This window comes from Falco naumanni, chromosome 8 (genome assembly GCF_017639655.2).
Source record: "Falco naumanni isolate bFalNau1 chromosome 8, bFalNau1.pat, whole genome shotgun sequence".
NCBI lineage: Eukaryota > Metazoa > Chordata > Aves > Falconiformes > Falconidae > Falco > Falco naumanni.
This window is the reverse complement of record NC_054061.1, coordinates 4,495,822-4,520,673: the sequence shown is the minus strand read 5'-3', so window position 1 is coordinate 4,520,673 and position 24,852 is coordinate 4,495,822. Positions and strand designations below refer to the sequence as shown.

At 40.6% G+C, this 24,852-nt stretch overlaps 1 protein-coding gene across 1 annotated transcript in view; it reads left to right on the top strand.

Moving 5' to 3' along the window:
* Positions 1–18,204: 18,204 nt before the first annotated feature.
* Positions 18,205–24,852, top strand: part of TRPC7 (transient receptor potential cation channel subfamily C member 7) — an 81,365-nt gene continuing 74,717 nt past the window's right edge. Inside the window, exon 1 of the mRNA XM_040604770.1 lies at positions 18,205–19,106. Coding sequence (XP_040460704.1) covers positions 19,105–19,106 — 2 coding nt within the window. The 5' untranslated portion in view covers positions 18,205–19,104. The remainder of the gene's footprint in view (positions 19,107–24,852) is intronic.

Genomic DNA, 24,852 nt, shown 5'->3' with positions numbered 1-24,852 from the left:
TCAATAAAATGTCAAACCTCTAAACAGGCAGGTCTAGTATTTATGAAAATAAACGTGCCTTAAAATTGTAAATAGAGCAAAACTCTCTTAGTTCTGAACAGCAATTGTATCTTGGAGCAGCTGATCCATTTTCTGGGAACCAGGAAAGCAGTGGGGCAGGTGCTGCTCAAATGAGATTGGGAAAGAAAAAACTTTGTTAGTCACTAAGGAGGGCGTATTGCCCTGGAAACTGTTACGGACTCATCTAACTTCATCTTACCTAATGGGTATTGTCAATTATAGGCAATCCTTGGTAATTAAGTATTGATCTCGTTTGCTTCTTATGTATGGCAGCCAGTAAAACCCTGTCCCCATGCAGCTGCTCCTGCTCTGTTTATCGTTTTAAAAGGCACAGTCCATTTGCCCAGCACTCCTCCGTGGGCAGGTTAGACGCAGCTCCCTGTGGGTCAGCTGTCCATCTTCAGCTGTCAGTGTAGGTCACCTGGCTGCCACCAGAGATGTGCCTTACCCAGAGAAGCACGAGTCCTCGCATGCAACTTCAAAGCGTGCTGCATTTGTCTGCCTTGTAAGAAAATTCATTTTGCTGCAGCAGACAGGGATCCAGCTGCTCTTGTGACATTAGCAGTTCTAGCAGCACTCCTCTTGTCTGTCCTGGATGACACCTGTTACCAGCCCTGCTGTGACACAGCCGTTGTGCCTGGTGTGACACAGCCGTGACGCCACTGCGGTGCCTGTTGTTGCTGCGTCACTGTGACGTGGCTGTTCTCTTCCACCACTCAAAAGAGAAGAAACAATTAAATAACCATTTTTGCCCCATTTTAAAGTTGTGTGTGGAACTCGCTGTTGAGATTTGCAGGTTTGAAGATTAAATTCTGGAAGAAAATTTCTTGTCGAGTTGACTGAAGGTAACATCTCACACCTTTGGAATTTGAGGCATGTCCAGTGCTAAACCTTCACTGGTTTAGTGAAAGGGGCTGGTAATGTATGAGGAAATGCTGTTTTGCTGTGAAGGGTGACTAAGCACGGGTACAGGTTGCCCAGAGCTGTTCTGGAGTCTCCATCCCTGGAGATACTGAGGAGCCATCTGAACATGGTCCTGGGCAACTGGCTGTAAGTGGTCCTGCCTGAGTAGAGGGGTTGGACCATGCAACCTCCAGAGGTCCCTTCTAACCTCAAGCAGTCTTTCATTCTCTGAGTTGAAAATGTGACTTAAAATGACCATAACAATCCTCCTAAAAATGTCTTTCATTAATTGCATACCTGTTGTGACTAGCGTCTTGGTTTTGTGTCTTGCCTCATTTTTTTGTCAGCTAAGAAATTCCTTTGCTTTTCATCCAGGCTGGTGCTGAACTCTGTGTGTGAGCTTTTTGCCCTGAGTTACCTCAGGGTTTTCACACCGGGACCGGCTTGTTTCTGTCCTCACTGTAACTCCACCTGACTTGCACACTTCTGAGTGCTCCAGAGCAGATGGCAGGGTAGCATGTCCTGGTAAAAATCCTGTTGTCACTGTAACCACAGTTTAACAGGAATCTGAATCTCCAGTTCTTTCCAATCTCTGCATATTTTCAAGGGGACATTTTATTTTGCTGTTATTGTTTTTTTTTTTTTTTTTTCTTTTAGTTTCAAGCACTGTTAAGAAGCCTCATGCAGTTTTGCTCATCTCCTTGAGTAGATACTGCTGTTGGTTTATAGGAGCCATTGTGTCCTTCTGTGATTGACATATTTATATTTTGAAACATGATTAGGAAACTGCAGGCTGTATTTTTTCCTTTAAAGCACTTAATTTTTTCCTTAAGAATACATTGACTCACATGAAACACTCTAAATCCCTCTTGTAATAGGCATGCTGCTTTCCATTAGATAACTACTTCACCTTCTCAAAAATACCCATGTTTCAATATGAAAAAGCCAAATTCATTTGGAGTATTTACTTGCCTCTGTATGCAGACTCCTGCATAGCTTCTCCCAACCACTTTCCTCTGTTCCAATCATTTTGCATAGACAGAAATCCACCAGCAGCATTTAAGCTCAAAACAAAATAAGCTCTAGGAGGGAACAGTTTTCTTTTTCTTAGGCAACACATAATTATCCACTCCTTATTTCGCATGAAATTTGTTTTCCCTTTAGGCTTACAAGGAGTTGCAGCTGTATCTTTCCCTTCAATCTCCCAAAAATATTCCACTGTTGGATTTGCTTTCTGGTCAGTTTAGCAAATTGATTTAAAGCAAAAAATCACCAAGTTGCTGTACGTGGAAACTGCATCCCTATGTTTATCTGCCTACACAGGGGTGGTTAGTCTGCTGGCATAGACTCCTTTTTTACTTACTGTGGTTGAAAAGCTGCTTCTATGCCCAACTCAGCAGGTGCTGAAGTACATTGATTTTGGCCCTAGGAAGTAAGGAGGGTTTTAGTAGGGACGTTTTGGATTCCCCTTGCTGCGTAAGAAGATGAAGGATGCAGACAAGCAGCTAGGGAGGCTGCATGTTTACTGAGGATTTCTGCTTAAGGACAGGAACTGCCTTTGCACCTACCTTTATGGTAACAGACTCAAATTTGATGCAACAAGGATTTTGCCAATGCTGCAAAAATATTTTCTTTGAAATCTCATTTATTTTTGTTTTTGACATACTGAACCTTATAATCTCTACATTTTTGTAAGGAAAAAATTACTCTTCTGTTATTCTTTTCTGTAGCCTAAACAGAATTCAGTGAAAGACTTACTTTGAACAAAACCATGAAATCTTCCTTGTTTAGTTCAGTATTTAAAGTGAGTAGGGGCAAAAGATTCTCATCCTTCTCATAGTTACAGCAGCAAACTGGAAAAGCAGGTAGCACACTTGCTTTCTGAATACTGAAAGAAATGTGAAAGTATAAAGTGACCACAGTGACCTCCGTACAAATTACTTGGGTTTGGTTTAGGTAAAAACGCTCCCTCTTCCTGAAAGAAAACCATTTTGAAAAGGTGATGTATTTTCTGGATGTGAGCCTGAGCAGGACCCTCAGTGCTGCTTTCTGTGGAAGCCTGTTAGGGTCTAATGCTTCCTCCACTGACTGTGGTTAGCCTCTTTTAAAATAAGCATGAAAAAAACATTGTAAAAAATTTGCACTGGTCAGAAATGTGAATCAAAATACATAAATCTGTCTCCAGTTATCAATGCAGCATCTTTATTTATGAGAAAAAGATGGACAAGAAAGCTTCAGGAGGAGCATCATTTGCTCTGTCTTGAGGTGCCATGGATCATCAGCCTCCAGGGAAGCCCTATAAACTCAGTGGTCTTTCTACCCACTGGGTTTAGGTTTATTTTAGACCTTTTCTCATATCCTGGTGCCACTGAGCCAAAGTTAATGCTTAATAGTCCCCTGGGGTTCCTATGTACTGTATGTACCACAATAGATGGACAAACCTACACATTATCCCTTGAGTATTCCCCTAAAATTCTGGTGGAGGAAACTGTGTTAGATTTCCATTTGAACTGTGAGAAAGAAAGATTTCTCTCCTCTCCCATTATCACCTTGATAAATCTCTTCAAGATGCACCTTCTCACCCTTCCAAGTTTCTCAGAACAGTATAAGACAAATGACTTTCATGAATCCTCTCTTATTGACAGGTCTCTCTGTGTTTTGGGGAGATAAGGTCTTTTTATCTGGCTTTCAAAACTGGTTGTGGACTGAATGCATATAGCAAGAATTTACAGAATGCCCTTTTTCTTCTGCTTTAAGATGCAAATACACTAATGAATAAAAGTAATCATTGAAAGATTATTTACTTAATGCTATAGTTTCCCAGTCTCTGCCACAGATTTTGTCTTAATACCATGAAGCCTGTCCTAAAGACTGGGATGAGTCCCAGCTGCTTCGTCCAAATTACACCCCTGATGAAATCAGCCTTTTTACAGTGATGTTCCTGACGTGGTTGACATTGTTTTCCAAATGATGGTTCAGCCCAGGTCTGTGAGGATGACCCCAAGAGCAAGACAGACGGGTCCATTTGGTCTCCTCCAGAGAACATTGGTACCTGTTTGCCCACTGGCCGTGCTAGGGTGAGCTAAACTGAAAGCTGTGCTATCTCATCAGGTTAATCTGTGCCACCCCATAATGCTCAGTTGTTTTGTGTTTATGAGAAGATACAAAAAAAAATTAATCTGGCTTCATTTGAAACTTTACCGATTCTTGGGGATTTTGTGACAAAACTACTGATTTCAGACAAAGTACAAACAAGCCTGGTAAAGATCAGGAAAATCTGACGTGCCTGTTTCATTAAATGATTTTTGAAAAAGAGGATTTCCATTTAATAATCTTTATTCCAGTCACCACCAATAAACCGTAATAATAGATAAAACATCAGCAAGCCTGTGTTACTTATTAAACAATGCAAACCCACAGTCTATTACTAACTGCAAGTGCAGAATCCACAGTAAATAGATTTGAGTAATTTTTTTTCAGGAAATACTTTTCCACAGCAGAGATCTACCCAGGCAGTTACTTTGCAAAATACTGAATTGTCACCAGTTGGGATAAAAGGAGAGTTAGAATAACAGCGTTTCCTGCTCGTGCAGTTAGTTGGTCTCACCTTTCCAGAACTGAGACAGCAATTTTTCTGGCTCAGCTTGGAAGAGGAACTTAAAAGTAATGGGTCATTGCCTCTTGGCTTAAAGAGGGACTAAAAGCAGTGTGAGGTTTAAAGTTCAGTATCAGGACAGAGAAAGATTTAGGGTGAGATTATGATTACTTATTTCTGGGGAAGGCTTCTAAACTGATCTAAAGTTTTGGAACAAAACCCAAAGCAAAAAGGAACTGTCAAACTTTATTTTGATCAAGAAGACAATAGGGTGGGTAGGATGTGAATTATCTTGTGGGATTTTTTGAAAGAAATTTGGAAATGATACAAACCCCTTAAATAATGAGTTCTGAAGTTATGAAAGATGAGAGACATGTCTACATCTGGTGAATAAATTTGTTTCTAATATTAAGCAATTGTTAACTCTACAAATTCAGGAACATTTTGCTGGATGGATGCATGCAGGAAAATCACCCGGTGGCAAGTGTTCAGGCTGAGTATCATCCCTTGGAGGGTTAGATAATTTATAAATAGTAGCTTGAATCTCTAAAAGTGGGATTTCTCCTCTCAGACTCAGATGTCTGTAACTATAGTTGAAATCATTGTCGACTTAATTTCTTGTCAGGAGGAGCATAGGTGTGCTGAGAGCAGATTTGAGTCATCTAAGCAAAGCGTATCTCACCCCAGGGGTGCTTGTTTCTTTCCGTTGACAGCAGAGAGACTGTATATCCAGCTAAGGTTGAAATTACATCCTCTGCTCTCAAAACCCCTAATGTTAGGTGAGATGAATCCCATCCCTAGAAGACCTAGAAAGGAGGGAAAGATGTTCTCCAGCAGCAAGCTGCTCATGCTGAAAGAAGCAGTGGCGAGGCAAAGCTCAAGTGGAGCTGTGAGGGTTTGGTGGAAGCTCCTTTCACTAGGTGGAAAAGACAGAAGGAAGGATGACCTGCTGTGGGTAAATGATTCTGGGTAATTCCTGGAGGATCTCAGTTAATGGAGTTGCCACTTAATTAAACCTCATCATTCATAGCTTGTCTTGCTTGCTTGTCTTGAACAGTCAATAGAGGAGGGAGGTAAATGGTACGAAATAACAGGTAAGTGGCTTCTTTGCATTAAGAAGCGTGAACTGTACATTAACGCGGTCAGGCTGGGGAGGAAAGGAGGGTTCTTACCATAACTGTTCTCCCCAAGGAACAGGAATGGGCTGGTCAGGAGAGCATTTGTAAGTACAAAGGAAAGAGCCATAAACCTGACTAAAATGTGATCTGAAGGTTTTTGAAAAGAATGCATAGCATAGGGATGCTCCCGGGCTCGTGTGCTGAGGCAGGTTTGGGCAGAGCGCTGAGTATGGAGCACGTGTGATACTATAAGTTTCACTCTCTGGGCCCATTGTTTTAATGTGGGTAGAAATTAAAACCTGGGGTCTAATTTAGGAGAAGGCTCCTATACAGTCAAAACAAAGCAGGGTAGAGGAGCGTAAAGCAAACTGGTGAAAAGCAATGACTGAAAATTTTAAAATTGCTATTTCAAAAGTTTGCACAGGAAAAGCAATGTGTACATTGTCGTACTGCATCTGCCTGACCTGCGTTGGGGTAAAAGGAAGCTTCTTTCGTTTTTTCCTGCTCTTACCGCATATGCACTAGTTTGCTAACCTACTTGTGTAGTTCTGGCACTGTTTGCAGAACAAATAGTGACCTGATCTGTGAGTCCAAGCTGAATAGCATAAGAAAGGAAAAGAAGTAGGGACACAGAGAACCTGCTTCTCACCACTGTCTCAATGATCGTGGGGTTTGCCCCAAAAAAATGTCTAGTCAAAAAAGAAAAAAATGTTCTCCTATCTATGTCCTTTAGCTAGTATTATCCCTGTCTGAAGGGCAGGGAATGCTACATGTAGCAAAGATATTAAATAACCACAGAAGTGTTATGGAAAGAGTTACCGTTCTGGGCTCAGTGTGTAGTATTTTATATTGCCTTATGCTTGGCATGGAATACACTTCAGTAATGATGTTTGAAATTTTTTTTTTTCGTGTGATAGTCAATCCTCTTTTGCTCAAAATATTGGCTTATTTTTTACCTATCAACAATGGAGACAAAGTTATTCAAAGCTCATTCACCTCATGCAGGATTCTTAAATGTCACAGTTATTACATAGATTACAAAACCCAGAGTATAAACACGAAGTATTTGTCATACCAGTTAGGTTCACAAAAGATGTGACATGAAATCCAGAACATGAAGGGCCAGAGAGATTTCTAAATCTTTCAGCATCTTCTGAAAGGTACGTAATGTTTTTACTATTTTCTTGTGATAATGCAGCATGAATGGTCTGTCTCTGTTGCTCATAAATCTGATCTTCTTGCATCCGTTGTTGCCAGTTAGGAGCATGTCAGGTATAACTTGAGGTGAATTACAGCTCTACTTGACATGGTGGAATGAAAGACCCATTTTCCCTCACTCTCAAAGGTGACAGTATTGACATTTTGTTTTTCATGAAACAAAGCATGCCGTTTCAAGGATGTTAAATGCTGCTGCCTTTATAACAAAGTGAATTTCAAATGCTCTGAGGGGGTCATTCAAAAAGCTCATTTTCCAGTATGGTAAACAGCAAGGAATATGTGCTCTAGGCAGATGAAGAAAACAAAGTACATCAGGAGTAGTTTAATGCAATGGAATAGAAATTTATTTGAAGTCAATTGGCATGCACACTGATTTACTGCAGTGCATGCCCTGGCCTAGCAATATTGCTGGGATTACAGTGGTCCCTTGTTGAACTGATGTTGAAGGAATGTGCACCGTATTTAACCCCTTAATCCCCAGGTTGCTAAATAGATGCCAAGAGGCTGTTTTGTCTTTGATTTGCTCTGGTACCAGGCAAGAACCCTAGTGACAATACCAATGTGTAGCTGATCATGATTTTTTAGAATTGTAAAATTTCACACCTGATATTCCTGAGTAGAGGTGTGCAACACAGTTTCTGAGCTGTTACGTTATGTTTAAATACGGAGTTAAATAACTCCCTGTGCTGAATCTGACACTTGCCATTTCTGACAGTATCCTGTGGCACATCAGGATATGTGTTTCAAGTTCATTCTGCATATTGCTTGTGCTAAATCCATGATGAAATCATGAGTGATGAGAGAGAAATAGAGATGGCAATATCGATGCTGCAGGGCATGGCATTTCTGGGTGCAGCCCTGGTTTGCAATGGATAGGGGAAGGTGCTCTGGTTAAGGTTGCAACTTAATCCAAGTACCAAAGCTCATTGTGAGATTAAAACTCCTCTCTCTGAGGTCACTTCATTTAGCAGGGACTGCACTGAGAGTGATAAGAGAGAACTTGTATAATTTAAGTATTGGTGTACAGTGCAGAAGATGAGGTACAGGAAGAATAACTCTACTCCAAACTCTATAGAGTTTCTCTTATCCAACACTAAGGAAGTAAAGGCAGTAGCCAAACTAGAAATAGGTCCTTAAGAAAGGCAAGTAATTGACTGCTAGCCTTCAAAAAGAGATCTGATGTGAATTTATTATCTATAGTATTTCACTTACAGCATATAATAGAATTTAATGTTGGAAGCCAGGTATCATGTGTCTAATACTGATAACTATTTAAATTAGTCTCCAGATTAAAGTTTATGTAATGCCTTCATTGTGTGGGTGTTTTTTAGACAGACATGAGGTTATCTTACTGGACAAATAAAATTGTCCTTGGAAGAAAAATAGACTTTGCTGATTTAGGGAATACATGCAGAAAGATACCTATCGATGTAAAGTGTGTCTCAGGCTGATCTTTTTATCGCTGGAAGTAAGGACTTTGTTACGCACATCTGAAGCCACAGTCTAGCTGTCATTACATGGATATGCTTTATTAAAGTGTTTCAGAAGGCCTAGCAATTGTCTATTTTCTGCAATTTCTGACCATTGATAAAAGATGCCTAAATGCTTGCCTTTTAGAGGATAACAGTTGCATGAAATCCTCAGCCTTTGAGTCACCCCAAATACACTTCAACATATCTGATTCTTTCCTCACACTACCACATTTTACTGAAGTTTTTCAGATGTTTTGAGATTGTTTTTGAAGAGAGTGAGATCCTCAGTCCCTCTCACCACCACCTTGATACATTCATGAATTAAGGTTTTCAAAATGAAACACTCATTGTTCACTCCATAACACAGATTAATCGGAATTTTCTCAAGTCTTGGAAAATATTTTGTCCACTCAGTTTGTCCTGAGGCTTGTTTCAGGTTCTGCCTTCCATACAACTTACAGACTATTAATTTCTTTTCAGCACTGATGTGCGGGCAAACTGGTAGTGTGGGGGACAAAGTGAACTGCCGTCTTTGTAGTGAGGCTACTTGGAGGACTTGGAGCAGTCCCCCAGATTTCCCATTTTGTATTTACCAGGATCAGGAAATTTCCCAGCTTTGCTGGGATTCACCTGCAGGCAGATCCCGCTTTGGCATATAGATTACTACTATTATATTCACTTTATACAGGCATCAAATTGCAGGAAATTTGAAAATACTGTTGGGAGTTTTGGTTTTTTGAGATTCTAGTACAGCAGTCATATTTCATAGCACAACAATGATGACATTAACACAAATTTTGCTAAAATGAGCCAAGTCACACACACACAAAAGATTTTTTTATTTATTTTTGAATTACAAACCTGAGAAGCATGCCAGTGGAAAACTCTGTTATAACATTTTGTGGAAGTTGATGAGATACTGCAGGCTGGTGATGTTTTTCTTACCTACTGTTCTCACAGTATTCACATGTGAACATGAGAAAGCCAGTGTGGAAAGACATTGGCAGAGTCTCGTCAGAAGGGCTGTGTCATTTCACATTTTCTTTCTTCATCTTTTCTTCTGTGCTGAAAATGCAGAATGAGGGATCCACAGATCTAAGCTTCACGTTGAACATAGTACACTGTTATATGGAATAGCCCTTATTTTGCAGATTTTATTTTAAGGAAAGAAAAATTATTAGAAATTAAAGTGTTTTGCATAGAAGATGAAAGACAGAAGGAACAAATTAAACACAATGCCTGGAGCCTGTAAACTTTATTCATCATACTGTGGACAAGGTATTTACCAGGGGTTTTGTGAACTGAGCTGGCATCTTTGCCAGCTTTCTCTTTTGTTCAATCAATGAGTGGATATATTATGTCAAACACTTCAGAAAATACATGAGATTTCTCCAGGCTAAATTTGGTTCACTTAACAATCCTCCTGTCATCAGCTTTCAGTGGTGGATCTGAACCCAAGATCTGAATGTTTTTACCTCCTCCTGTTGACTCTAGAGGCTGTTGAGGGGAGACTTTTTAGTTGTTGATAATTTAGTAAGTTACTTGGGGACTTTTTTCCTTCAGATAGAGAGACTGATGTGTGTGTGAGCCAATTCCTCATCATTGTCACTGTCTTAAAGCCAAAAATGGCCATTGTACAGCCTTGCCCTCAAATACTGCTCATCACACTGCTGTTTCCAAGAGCAACTGATTATTGAAAGTTTCTAATTTTCTTGTTTCTGAAATACTTAAATGGCTAATTCTGGGGGGTTTTTTTCTCTTTTTTTTTTTTAGAGGTTAAAAGTTTTTTAAGTACTGCTGCAAAGTTCACCTTCAGCTAGCTTGCTTTAGCTGATAACTCCGAGAGCACTGGCATCACATCAGCATCCATAAGCAGATGTGCTTTAGACAAGCCTGGTCTGGTGATAACACTGTTTACAATAACGCTTCAGAGAGGAAGAAAGGCCAAACCCAAATCAGATTCACAACAATATTTTCAGATGACGTCTTTCAGGCCCAGGACATACAGCAGGATGCTTTAGGACAGAGAGGCTGCTATGACAGCACTGGTGCTGAATTGTACCAACCCTCTGTGTTTGCCAGTACTGAAGTGAAAAGTTAATGGACACCCTGATTCCAAGGGCTAAACTATTTTGTTTTGTAGCTTGGGGTACTACCTAAGGCTCTTCTGTATTAGGGTGAGATTGAATGAAGCAGATCATCATCTGTCCTACGTTCTGTATGGTTTCCAGTACACAAATGCTTAGGTGGAATATCTTCTTTTAGACAGACACAGTTAATGTTGGTTCTGTTCCTTGGCTTTTTCAAATGCTTGAAAAGCTATCCCAAAGTGTTATCTGAGTTCCTCTGTGAAAGAGAGAAATTGTGAAGTGTAGCTGTCTCCGGGCTCTCAGGACCTTGTCTCTGCACAAAAGGCTCATCAGGATCATACTGGTCATAAAGAGGACTTGTGTCCTCTTGCTCTTTGGCCTTGGTCCCTGTGGGAGTTCAGAGCTACTCTTAATTACCCTACAGCACTAAGCTATTCTAAATTGCCCCTGATGAAAACTGGGTGAGGAGAAAACCATCTTTGATATCATGCCTTTTTAATCTCTGTTTCAGGCACCTACAGGGTAACTATGGCACAGCTGAGGGCTTGGGCTGTCATTGGTCAAGTTTGTGTTCATCACCTGAGAGGCATCAAAAATATTGTATTGAAGGGGCTAGGAACAGTAGAGGGGTTAAAATGCTGAAGAACATTTTTGTGCTCAAAAGTTGAATCAGACCTGAAAACTTAGTGTTTTCATGTAAAAACATAAAAAAATAACATTTTGCTTGTAGTGGTCATTTCTTTAATACATGTTTAAATACTTGTTTTAAAAACATATTATAAAATAGATTTTTTTTCCAGTTTTCCTCTTTAAAATTATGTCCTATTTACAGAAAGTAGGTATAAAGTGTCTTACTATCATAGAAACAAAATGTCTCTTTTGACTTATAATTAATGGCATGTAAAAAAGTCAGTTGTGATTTGTGTAATTCCCTATTTTAATTTTGCAAGAAAACAATTTCTGAAAAACTAATTTCCCATTATGTTCTGATTCTTACATGGAAAATCTGATTTTATTTTGCATCTTCTTCCCCCTCTCAATTATTCAGTATATAGAGATTTTTTACTCCAAGCAACAAAAAACAAATTCTTTTTCAGGGCTTTTATTTCATTGTTCATTGTGTGCACTGGTTCTCATGGAAATGAGGTAGCAATAAGTCTTGTGTTGATTATTCTGCGTGTACAGCGTTTTAGGGAACAGTCTTATCAATAATCTTGTCCATGGGAATATTTGTAAAGGAAGTAAAAATATGGGAAAATCACATGATTACTGTGAATAATCTCTCCAGAAATCACACAATTGTATGCATTTTTGTACCTTGAGAAGTTGTTTTCCCATAGGTAGTTATTATTTCACAGAGTAGAGGAAGATTTGGCATTAACAGATGTAAAAGTTTTTGACTATGTTAGTAGAAATTAATCCTTTTTCCTTTTTCCTTTAAACTATGTCAGTTTAAAATACTGTGAACAGAGGGAACAAAAAATTAACTGAATGCTACAAAAAAAACCCAAAAACAAACAACTGAGAAGGTCTGAGAAGAAAATAAACTAATTAAACACTAATGGTACCCAGACACAAAATAAATATTCATTTTTAATATTGGAGATAGATATTATCCTATGGCTCCTTGGTTTCTATTACTTCCTTCCTCAGTAAAACTTTACTTGACTAAATCCTTTCAGATGTGTTCTGTTACGTGACATTTCTGGAGGGAATAATATTTAATTGATATATAAGTAATTCAGGACACATCAGTAGAAACCTTAAGATTGGACAAAATTGTAAGAATAAGACATATGCTCTGACTTTTAAACACAATTAGAGTCGGATCCAGAAAGTGAAGTATCATGGGAAAAACTGGCCATGGGGTTTGTAACCAAAAGTATCTGGGAAGCATGCATTAAGTGTTACATAAAACCTGATTTAAAAAGACAGCAGAGGGTAAGGATTTGGAAGGGGAGTGGGAAGAGTTCAAGGCTAAATTAATATATGCCCAAGTGTAAGAGTGGCCATCTGGCAACTCAACCCTAACCTGTAACCTCAGGAGAAAGGAAGCAATGGTTTAGATGCAGAAAAGATGAGAAAAAATAATCAAACACTTAAAAGATAAAAATCAGATAAAGAAAATTAGAAAGGCTCTGGAAAGCTTCGATAAGGTTTGGGAAGAAGCAATGGAGTTGGAAAACAGAAAGGCTGTTGTAAAAGGTAAGGCTTGATAGCCCTTCACAAACTTCTGTTCAGAAATCTTTAACAAAGCTGCAGGGCTGTCTCTCCAGCTGTTATTGTATGAAAAGAAAATGAAGGAAAAGGTGTTGTACAGTGTTATTTCCAGACCCCAGTGTGATCCTAAACTGCAGAATCACCAGGGATTCAGAGTGTAAAGAACTGGTACCAACACGGAGGAAAGCCCCGTTCTTCAGATTTGTGGCAGTCACACGCAAGTACCTGTGTGGCTTTGAACATGAGCTCAAAGTAGTATAGGGAATGAGTATGGGTTTGAGCAGGCGCTTAAAGTTAAGCATCCATTCATTTGCTGCATTGAATAAGAGTCTAAGCAAACATGGAGAAATTGAAACTTTTTTTTTTTTTGATAAAGTAATGTCTGAAGTTTGCAGAGCTACAGCAGCATCGTACTGTTTGGAGAGCAACAGTAGCACAACATCACATATGTTCACATGCAGTTTAAAGCAGTGAAGAATATGCAGCCGGTGATGTCTCACACAGAAAATAAAGGACAGTCACTGCTGTTAATATGAGCATCCAAAAATATAGGTACAATGCTCTCTGCAGCCATATCTACCAAGATATGTATGGAAGTATCACTGTCTATGATATGACCTTGATAAAACACAGTAAAACACAGTCATAACTTTCAGAAGGAAATGAGTCTCTAACATAAGGGGGAGTACAGATTATGTTTATTAAAAGAAAAAACTAGAACATCTATTTTTCCAGTATGAATTTCCCTAGCTTTTTAACTTGTAAATACTTTTTTATTATTATTTATAACTTTGTAATGGGAAAGAGGCTCTGTAAGAAATTAAACACGTTTATTTGTATTCCAGAGTTTCTTCTGATTCAAGTGTTAACTGTCCAATTTATTAACAGAAGACTTCTTTTTCGATGTGTAAGGATCATTTACTTTTAACAGGGAAAAATTGCACCAGATCCAATTATCATATAAATTGTTGAAATAAAATGAGCTAAAAGAAATAGGCACTTGTCAGACCGATCTTATTGCTGGTAGTATCTCAGATCAACCCATCCATTTTGTTTCACCGCTGCTTCTCTTACCTGAGGGATATCACTTACTTATGGCCAAGTTTATCTTTGTTGGAGGTAGATTGCTGCTACTGTTAGTAAAGTTATTCTGAAGTTATTAGCTCAATAAAAGTAGTTAAAAGAGAAAAAAAGTCACTGAAGTGAATAAAACCATCTTAAATATAATGGTTCAGGTAGACAGAGAATAAGTAATCAGAATGTATTCTGCTTATTATGGTTTTTTTAATATGAGGACACTTTGGCATTTATTTCACTCTTTTCATATGGAAGGATATTAGATGAGATTGTATAGCCAACGGGGTTACTATTCATAGATACCCTTGTAAGCTGCCAGTCGTCACAACCAACAGCTCTGGAGAATGGAAAATTCATAAGATGGTGAAAGTAATATAAAGATGTAAAGCAATATTTTGCCTTTTGTCCCCGGGTCAAAGCTGGTTCAGGTGGGTACTATTCCAAAAATAATTAGAATTACTTGTTGAATGTGTTGTAATTATCAGCTTGAATTTTTAAAGATTTTGCAAGATAGTAGCCTATGTGCTAATACCCAGGTAGACACAGTAGAATGTCAGTATAGCTAGTTCTGTGAGCTTGGTAGGAAATGATATATGCTCTTGGTTGCTCACATCTTTCACAAGTTCTAAGTGCTGGCTGGTTTTCACCCTTCCTCCTTCCCCACTTTTCTTGCATTGGCTTCTCCAAAAGCACAGCAGAACTCTGCTGCTTTCCTCCTGATCCTTTGGTTGTCATTTCAGGTCAAGGGAACAGGGTCAGGGAGCATGGAGCAAAAAGGGAAAAAAAGATGGAATCCTACCAAGCTTGTTTGTACTGTTAATATTTCTGCTTTAATGTTTATATTTTAGTGGAGATGTTTAATTTTAAAAGTTAGTGTTTAACATATGCATGTGTTTGAAGGAAAGATCAAGTCAAGGTTATCAGTGACTAAAATAAACTGTAGTCTCTGGACAAAATGGTTTCGTAATGAAAAAATGTTTATCAATAGAAGCAAAAATTATTCTGACAAATCATTGCTGAACTTCCACCTGTGTTCTGGTTTGTTCTGGTTGCAATGGCAGTAAAGGGGTTGAACTGTGGAAATGATTGAGACAGCATAGAGGACTCCACTGAGTAACTAGAGAATTAACTACTCTGAAAAAGAATCAGATTTTTTTATGCCATGATTTCTAAGCCTTTTTGTTCCATTTCAATTTAAGCTTCCCCCAGCCCCCCCCCCCCCCCCCCCAAAAAAAAAAATAAATCTTTCTTCAGTCTTTTTTGGTGGCATATGGATAACATCAGACCTGAGCAAACAAAAGTAGAATTTTACATTCATTTTAAGGCCTTCTCATGCAATCCTCTTTCTGCAGTATGTCTGGGAATACAATAATATTTAGTATAACAAATAGTGAGCTCAGAAAGATCTCAAAACCTTTCAAAACTACAAACCTTGAGAGGAATTTGAAATCTCCATAGTTCATTCATTCAATGTCATGATGTAAATATACAGTTCCACAGCTACTAAAATTGCTTAGTTGTTTCCACATTTTTGTTCCTGCAGAGAAATATGTGCTTGCTTGGTTTTGGTAGGATGCAACATTTATTATGTGTTTTGCTTAGTTTTGCAGATACAAGTGAGATGAAGCACATAACAACTCAATTCTTTCATGCAAGAATTGTTCTTGCCCCCACTGAGGTAAGGACATTTTGGGTACTGTGTACAACAATGCAAATAGTTGAGGATGTGCAGGAAACCCCCCAAGTTTTCTGTAATTTGTTAGTTAATAAGACTTTATTCAGAAGGGGGGTTTATAATATTAGAAATAGATTTCTCAGCACACTGTTTTCATGTGAAACTGTTCAAAAGCAAAAAGCAAAGCTAATCAAGATGAAAGGCCAATTGTAGAAATTCAGAACCTTGTGGTAAATGCCTTTTAAGAGAGCCAGGTGTAAGATTTCTGGGCTCTGTATCTGTGGGTTTCCAGTAATTCTAAGATGTGCCTTACCAGAAACCTACAGCAGTAGTTTGAGTATTTTTAATGTGTGCTGAGACTATGGACTTCTGCGATCCCCTTTTCCCATCCCATTTTTTCACTTCAGATGTGTTAATCTGACAAATTAATTGCGATCGGGACTGCTGTCAGTATTTTGTCAGCTGCAGATTTATGGAGTGGGTAAGCTGTTGATTATTAAGATTATTAAGAAGGTCCTCCTGATAACTCTGAGCACTAGGCATTGCTGGGGCTTGAGTATTTTTTTTAGAAAAAAAAGATGTGTGTGAAAATGTAAGTGATGAATATTTTCCAGTCCACTTAGAAACAAGGAAAGGATCAGGACACATAACTGCAGCTGTACAGACACATGGAGCAGTAAGGCAGTAGACTGATTACATACCTGAATATTTTTCAGGATATACATGGGAAAAGACCACATATGTTTAGTAAATCTATCACTTTCAACCCTAAAATGATTATTTTTCATATAACCTGGCAATACTGTCTATAAATAAAATACATGAAAAAACACCATTTTTGTCTAATCCCCATTTCCCATCTACCCAATTAAAACAACAACAACAAAAAAGTGAATAAATTGACCTTTTGCAAGTATTCCCAAGCCTTAGAAAGGAAATGCAAATAAATAGTTTTAATGCAAGAACCTGTAAACATATTGGATTTTTAATTAGTTTGTTATGGTGGTAGGTATTGAATGGCAGAAAATCAAACCCTGAAGGAGGAAAAGCCAGTCTCATGGTTTAAGCCCAGCCAGCAACTCAACCCCACACAACCACTTGCTCATTCATCCCCAGTGCGATGGGAGAGAGAACTGGAAGGGTAAAAATGAAAAAAAAACTTGTGAGTTAAGACAAAGACAGTTTAATAAGTAAAGCAAAAGCTGTGCACACAAGCAAAGGAAAACAAGGAATTCATTCACCACTCTCCAATGCAGGCCAGTGTTCGGCCATCTGCAGGACAGCAGGGCTCTGTGGTGCATAGTGGTTACTTGGGAAGATAACCACTATAACTCCCAACAGCATCCCTTTCCTTCTTCTTCCCCCAGCAATATAAGCTGAGCATGAGGCTCATGGCAGGGGACATCCCTGGGGTCAGGCGGGGTCAGCTGTCCCGGCCGTGCCCCCTCCCAGCTCCTTGTGCCCCCCAGCCCGCTCGCTGGCGCGTGGGGTGAGGAGCAGCAGAGCCCTTGGCTCTGTGTAAGCCCCGCTCAGCAGGGACTGAGCAGCCCTGTGTTACCAGCACCCTCTCCAGCACAAACCCAAAACACAGCCCCTTAACAGCTGCTAGGAAGAAAATTAACTCTATCCCAGCCAAAACCAACATACAAATACCAAGATACTTGGAGAGCTATTTTTTGCTTAGAGAAAAGGTCCAAAAGCAAGAGAGTGGGGTTGATCTTAACCCCAAGCTGTGTTAGCTATCTAAAGCAGAGATTCATGTCTGTGCAGCAATATGTAATTTCAAATTTCCTTCAACACCACAGGTTGAGTATATAGCTGTGCAGTCAATCTTTTTTTTTTTTTTTTTTTTTTTTTTCCCCACAGGATGCCTTTCCCTCAAAACTTTGTTCTCCCGTGGGCCTGGTAACATCCACATCGTTCTCATATCTTTATTCATTTGGGTTCTCCTGACTTTCTCAGTGAACTCCAAGAAGCCAGAAATGGGGGCAAGAACAAAGCAGTCAGTGCATTTTAGAGGACAGGAGGTATCAGCACAGGAAAACAATGTCAAAACAGAGTGCAGTGAATCCTGCAGGTATGGGTGCCTCCTACAATAGTGGTTACTAAATTTTCCCCCTTATTCAAGCTCTAAAATATCTTAGTCAGAAAAGGCTTGCCCTCCTCACAGTTGTGAGTACAGCTCAGGCTGGTGAAGGTAACTTAGCTGCCTGGGTATGTGGGGTGAAAGCCCTGCACCAGGTGTCTTTAAGAGTTTGTGAAAGGTAGAGTCTTCTGAAAGGTAAGCTTTTAAAGTGCTGCTACAGAAACCACACCATACTGTCAGTGGCCCCTGCTGAAATGGTCAGTGCCTGTGCCCATCATTTGTCTCAGGTGTTTCCATCAAATAGCATCTTCAGGTGAGTTGGTTACACAGATCTGAGACTGAAAGTTGGTTAAAAATCTCTTAACCAGTGCCCTTGCTTCCCCCAGTGCTATGAGGGGGTGGGAGAAGGACAACCTGGGGGCAAATCAACATCTTGCCATCCTCTAGTGTGTGCTGCTCAGAGAGCCCTGTGCTGCCTCCCACTGTTACCTCTCCAAGCAGAGGGTTTCCTCCAGGATTAAGCTCCCAGAGAACACACCAGGTGAGGTGGGCAGATGTTATTTGGTAATTGTAGTGGGGTGCATGATGAGGTGGGGATCCCTGCATCCAGGTAAGGAGGAGTGGGTGTGCAGAGGGGTTACACAAATGGGGAAGGACAGGGAAGGTCATGGGCTTGGAGAGCCCTGTGTGCCTGGAGCTGTGTAGGAGGGGGTGGGAGCATCCTGGTGGGTGTCCTGGGGAAAAGACCTGCTCTTACTGCTCAGGATAGAGTGCAGAAGGGTGCACTGGTGCTCCCGGGTGTAGTTTGAAGTTGTTGCTCTGGCGGCTCTCCTCTGCCAAGCAAGAGAGGGGAGTGATGGCACTGACTGATTATTTTGCATGTTGGCATCGTTTTCTACCCTTCACTCCTGCCACACACATAGATACACACCCCTCCGCGGCGTCCCCTAAGAGACAAGATCTAGGGAAGGCAGAAAACGATCTTAACCTGGGCACGGCAGACGGGGAGAAGCGGCACTAACCACTCCCAGCGGAGGGGCGGCACAGCCGGATGAGGCAGACGTGCGGCGTGTGAGGGGGAGAGCCCCCGACGGAGCCCCCCACCCCGCTAGGCAGCCTGCAGGCAGCCCTGCCCTCTCCAGGAAGGCTCTCTCGCCGCGTCTGCTCTGGGGTAGCCCCCTGGGAGGGCGCAGGGGCACTCGCCCAGCTCCGGCCAGAAAAGGGGCGCTCCGAAAAAAAACCATCAAATCCACACCTACAGGAGGACAACGGCGGGGGAAGAGGGGGAGGGAAGACGGGGAAGACAACGCAACTCACATGCCAACCTCGCAGCAGGCTCTTCCTCCAGGAAGCGAATCCCCGGCGCTCCCGGGTTGCTCTGCCTGAGCGGTGCGGAGGGGGGGATAAGGATGAGCCGCCGCCTCGACCGCGCCGGCGGCGGCTGCAGCACCGCGGACAGCGCCCGCCCCGTCCGGCCGCGCTGAGCGGCCGTTCAGCACCAGGGACAGCGGCAGCGCAGCGCACCATGGGGAGCCGGCGCCGCGCCCGCCCCGCGCCGCCGGAGTGAAGCGGAGCGGCCCCGACGCGCACATGTAAGGTGCTGCCCCTGCGGGGGCGGCGGGCACCGGGGGTCTGCCGTGTCCATAGCCGCCTTCCCTTTCTGCTCCTCTGGGAAGTGCTCTGGCTCTAATGCCCGTCCCTAGTTACGCACCGGGAAGTTTTGTCGGGGCTAGAGGTGGCTCGCTGTGGCTCGGTCTCCTGCAAGCCTGAGTATAGGCTGGCATGAGTGAGGTGGGTGGCTGCGTGGGAAATCGGTTTGGCTTTCTACCCTTGGAATTTGTGCAAACGTGTTTGGTCTCAGTGTACCGCAAAGGGCTGCTTGTTTGTTACCGGCCACATGGTTTGGAGCCACGCTGTTGTCTTCTCCTGTAGCTGGGTGAAATTTTTGAGGGTTTGCTTTTCCTGGAAACGGTGTGGCCAAGGTGAAACGAGGAAAAATGAGAGCGGCAAATACGGGACACTGTATCATGCCTGTTGCAGTTTGCTGGGTCTAACGGTTGTCAGAAATCCTTTGCTCTACTATTTTTCTTGTCTTGAAATAACGGTGAAGTGAGCAATGAAAAGGGTGCAGCAATAGGGAAAAATGAAATACAGCCAGAATCGAGATTACCAGTTCTTTTCAGAGCTTCTTCTTTCTCTTTTACATGGAACTGTTAGTTGAAAATCAGCGTTACACTGCCCCCTGCTTGCACCATTAGAAATATTTTTCATTGCTTTCAACAGTAGTAAAAATTTATGAATGAACAGGTATTCTTCTGTTGTGTTCTCGGTGCGATCTCAGCCTGAGTTTTGAAGTGCTTCAACAGTAAAGGTGTCCTATTCTTAGTTCCCAAATCGGGATTAAAAAGGAAGAGTCAGACTCATTCTTGTCATGGCAGTTTATTTGGTGGCCAAACATGTTAATGAATGGACAATGGGAGAGAAAGCAGAAATAGTCTTGATTTTTGTATATCTATCTCACATTCATTCTATGTTTACCTTTGTAATAATTAGTCATCTTCACAATCATATATTAAGGGGAAGCAAGGAAGGAAGGAAGGAAAAAAATCCCCAGTACATATAACACAAGAAGAAACTGAATTCGAGAAACAAAGTGATTACAGTCTCTCCAGCTGTAAAAGTCTTGTATTGGTGCATGAGATTGCTTTGGAATGGGAAAGAAAATGCTGATGCTTACTTTAAAAAAAGGGGGGAGGGTGAGACAACTCAGAAGCAGAGGATGGGGTTTTCTGAAAGATAGCTGGTAGAAAGCCAAATTCCAACTCCTTTTTTCAAACCACCAGGCAGAGCTGCCTCCTTTCTAACACACATCAGGGAGGACATGAAAACATAGATGCTGGTAAAGATTTGGTGGTCTGTCCTCAATGTTTCTAGGTTATTGACCTCAGACCTTATGCTTCATGACAAGAAGGTGTTTGGAATGTTAGTGTGCATCATTCATCAGCATCCTTTAATGACATGAGAGGCCTGGTTTGTCTTCCTGAACGTATCTAGTGCTGCCATTTCTTTAAGGGATTTGAAAAGGTGTGGTTTTGCTGACTGCATCTGTACTTCCACAAGGAGAGAGGCCTCTTTTCAAAGTTTGACCTTGAAATATCATATTCTTCTATCTATATGAGCAGTGGAAATGGTCAGAGGGGACATTACTTCCTGCAACTGCTTTGTAGGACTGCTCTGCAAGTAAATTAGTATCTGCTTGAACAGAGCTAAAAAAAAATAATCTGTTAATTGTCCCTAGATACGTATGCAACTTTTCATGTAGGAGAATGACCATGTTGCTAACAGTATTGAATTTGTGTTTTGGATATCCCAAGATTAAATAAAATGGCACTTAAACATTTCAAAGCATAGAAAACTTTGGAATAAGCTGCTGTTAATCAAAAGCAACCACCTCAAATGATACTGAGTCTGTTACATAGTAAATTAGCAATATGTGAAAAAGGATACTTAAAATTTTCATCTTGAAGGATTACATCTTGACTTAAGGTAAGATTTAGAAAGCTATTTAAGATATTAGAGAGAAAAAGGGTATTGGAAAGCTCTAGTAATACATACCTATGCAGCATTTGGAAAGCCAGAGTAGCCTATTGCACGTAGGATATTAAATGTGTGCAGCTGTGTTCAACCTGCGCTCCTGACCTGAAGTCTGGACTCTGCTGTAAAACATGTTGTAATTTTTTTAACTAAAAGATGCAACATCCTACATTTTTGCTCTGAACAAATTGACTTACTCTTTTAAATTGATTCATTTCTATACCAATTTGCATCTGCTTGTAAAACTTAATTTCCTTAATTTTTGTTCATGTTTATAGCATGTCTTAGATCAGGTTTCCTGTGTGGAAGCAAGGGTTAATAGAGGAAAATGGTCCATTTGATGTATAAGAGCTGTGTCAATTCCAAAGAGGCCTCAGGGAGTCTGCAGCCTTTACGTGCCCTGATTCTTTTTAGAAATATTGATGTAAGTAGAAAGAAAAATAATAAGTAAAGTGTCAATCTGACAGTTTCTGAGACTCTGCAGGAACCAAAAGTGATGTGTTCAAAATGGCTTTTGGAAACTTAAATTTCTTTTTGAAGAAGGTGGACTCAATGTCTCATCAAAGCCTACTCTATGGCTGCTTTATCCAACATGGGGCACAGTAATGGTTACATAGCCTAAGTTTCTTCTGTAGTTTCTGGACAAAGGGGGTCATTGAAAGGGCACAGGGAGACTCCTGCCAGCCTCTCTCCGCTGAATGAAAGCAAACCCAAAGTGCAGTCAGAGACTGTAAGTTCCTAAAGCTGCCTTCGTAAATGCCTTGCTCAACTTCTAGGCTCTAAGACAAGTAAAGGTTGACATCACCTGAGAATTCCAAAATTGCTGCAGTACCTAATACCCATTGATTTCAATACCTAGTCAGACTTTAGATGTTTTACAAATGTAAGCAGATACTACTCAGCCTGCACTACATGCTTGTAAAGTTCTGGCTCAACAGCACATTAAAAACTCCATTTTAGCCTCTTAAGAAAATTAGACCTTTGAATATTTTCCCCAGGCCTTAGCTCTAGATGATAGCCCTGCCCCTCCATAGGTTCTTGTGTGGGCCTAGAGAGGCAGCAGAAGGTCCTGCATGGCATAGTCTGGAGGATCAAGGAGAAAAGGCATTTGCTGAGGTAAACTCCATATGAGGCAGCCTAGCTTCCTTCCTAAGTCCACCTTGACCTACATCTCTGGAACTCAGACCAGTTAGGAGAGTGTGGCTCCAAAAAAGGAGAGTTTCAGCTTCAACAGTGTTTTCAGTGATATCACATTAAGAACAAATCTCGTGTTATGCCCTGTTCCCTTCTCAGATATTGAGTGTCTCGGTGCCCAGTACGTCCGTGCAAGGTGGAAGGACCTATTCTTAGCCACTTTAACTAGAAACTCAGAGGGTCCTGGGGAGGTTTTATTAAAAGCTTAATCACCTTTCAGAAACTGCTACTCTTCTCCACTCACCACATGAGTCCAGCCATCTTATGGCTCCCTCAGCTGTGTAAAGCTGCATGTGCTTTGCTGCAAACAGTACTTAAGCCCTGAAATTTTGGTTTTCTTTTCCCAGACCATTTTCTCTCCAACAACACTGCATACATTGGCATTCTTTCCTAGAAAAACACAATATTTAATTGCAGTGCCTGACGAGTTTGATCACTAGCTGTCTCAATAAAATATGCAAATACAGAGTAATTTCAATGCAAAGCACCTTTAAACAAAAATGGCAAGATAAATGCAATCAAGTTACAATTACTTTTTTTTAAGAGGGAACATTACACATACTCAGTAAATACGATTAGTTCTAAACCTGCCTGCACATAACTGAAATGCAGAATAGAAAAAGGTGCCGAGTATAGTCATGACACCACAGTAGGGCTCAGTTTCCAAGATCTTCAGCTACAGCATATATTACTTCTTGCACTACCACTTCTTTATCACGATTCAGTTCTCAGGTCAAACATAATTATAACTTTCTTTTCAGAACAGTTGATAGCTAAGCATTTCTCATGAAATTATTCAAAGTTAAAAGTGTAATTTTTTATTCATCTCTTGTCCTCTATAAAGATGACAAAGTGCGATAGCTGAGATATTGATCTTCTCTGCTCATGAGCAAGGCTGGGGGGCATAATTCATCTGAGGTGAAGCCCTCTGAATGATGGTACTCTTGCCCTTACCTGCAGGCAGTAGAGACCAACTCTGTGCTGCAGGGATATCCCAGCAGAACATTTATTGCAAGACAAATGTTCTGTAGGAATTCTCTTTCTGGAAGGCAGGCATGCTTTTCTGTTTCCTCTTTCTTTGATGCAAATTTTGCTGTTAGAAACAGCATAAGAAACCAGTGTTCACTCCGAATTGAAGAAAGTGAAATGAAGGTCCTTTTTTTTGGCATGTTACTTCATATACAACAAACCGGTGCCAATTAGCTCTAGGACAGACTCTAACCTCTCAGGCAAAAATTTTAGAACTGGGCCAATGGTAATATTTTATGTAGCTTTATGTTTATTTTGGGTGTGATTATAAGGTTATCTGGCTTCTCCTTTAGAAGTCATAACATACCAGAAGAGAAAAGTTTTTCTAAGAAAAAAAGAATTAAGTATCAAGAATTATACTTGGACATCAGGCAAAATATCTAATAAATTCCTCACTGCTGGAAATGATCCATATAGCTGAGTTGCTTCCAGTACTGACCATTAAATATAACAACAAACAAGGTTGCCAAATATCTTGCCCTACATGGTTTTTGAACATCAGAAAAGCCCAGTGGAATTCCTCCAGCTTGAAGCAGCTATTGCAATTAACAGCCCTAAGATATTTAGGCGTGTGCAATCCTGCTGCACCCACAGGTCATCACTGAGCAGCTGCAGGAGCTGGATTGCTTTCCAGTCAATCCCAGCCACAGTTGCTTAAGCCATCACCAGCTCATCCTTTTAAGTTGCTTAACATTTTAAGAGGTTTAATTTAACATCCAGGAAAGCCCACGACTGCAAATGTGTAAAGTGCTTCCTGGTACCTTAAGTCTCTATCTAACAAAGTCAGAATTCAGAAGTGTTTATTGGTATGTATAGTCCTTACGTGAACTCAGTAAGACTTCAGTGCAGGTTTAAAACTTAAATGTTGTCCTGAACAGCTAAGGACATGCCCTCCAGTTTAGATAAGCACTTCTGCATATGGTTCATTACTTCGTTTTAAGCATGTTAGTCCTCTTGGTCTCACTGGGGCTGCTTCTAAGATGAAAGCTAATTGTTGGGGACATTGTGTATGTGTGTGTGCATGTGCATATGTGTTTGCAAAATTTGGACTCTACTGAACTCAATGGATCTTGAATGGTTGACTTCAAAGGGGCCTCGTTTTTACCCCAGGCATTTTGCTGCTTTAGAGACTTCTGTCTCCTTGTCAGTGTTAGATATGTTAATGGTATTTTTTATTTTTTTTTTACTGTTATTGTTTTCTTTTATAGAAAACTTCATTCAGTCTTGGGTATTAATTTACGTAACCGTATCTCCTTCGTTATTCTTATGTCCCTCATGTCTGTGTCCTTAAACTTTCTTCCACAACCTTAGTTTTAAGGTTCGTATAACACTTCATCTCTCAGTGGAGCATGGGATGATATGTTTAGTTTTTTCCAGCTTTTAGTAAGTTGTTATATGGATGCATCAAAGCTTAGGGAAACAGGTTCTTAATTATGAACCTCTCTTTCAACTGTGTATGGTCACAAAATTGCTTTCTTAGGATTTGTTAAAATTTTAATGTAGCTGCTAAAAATTTTCCGT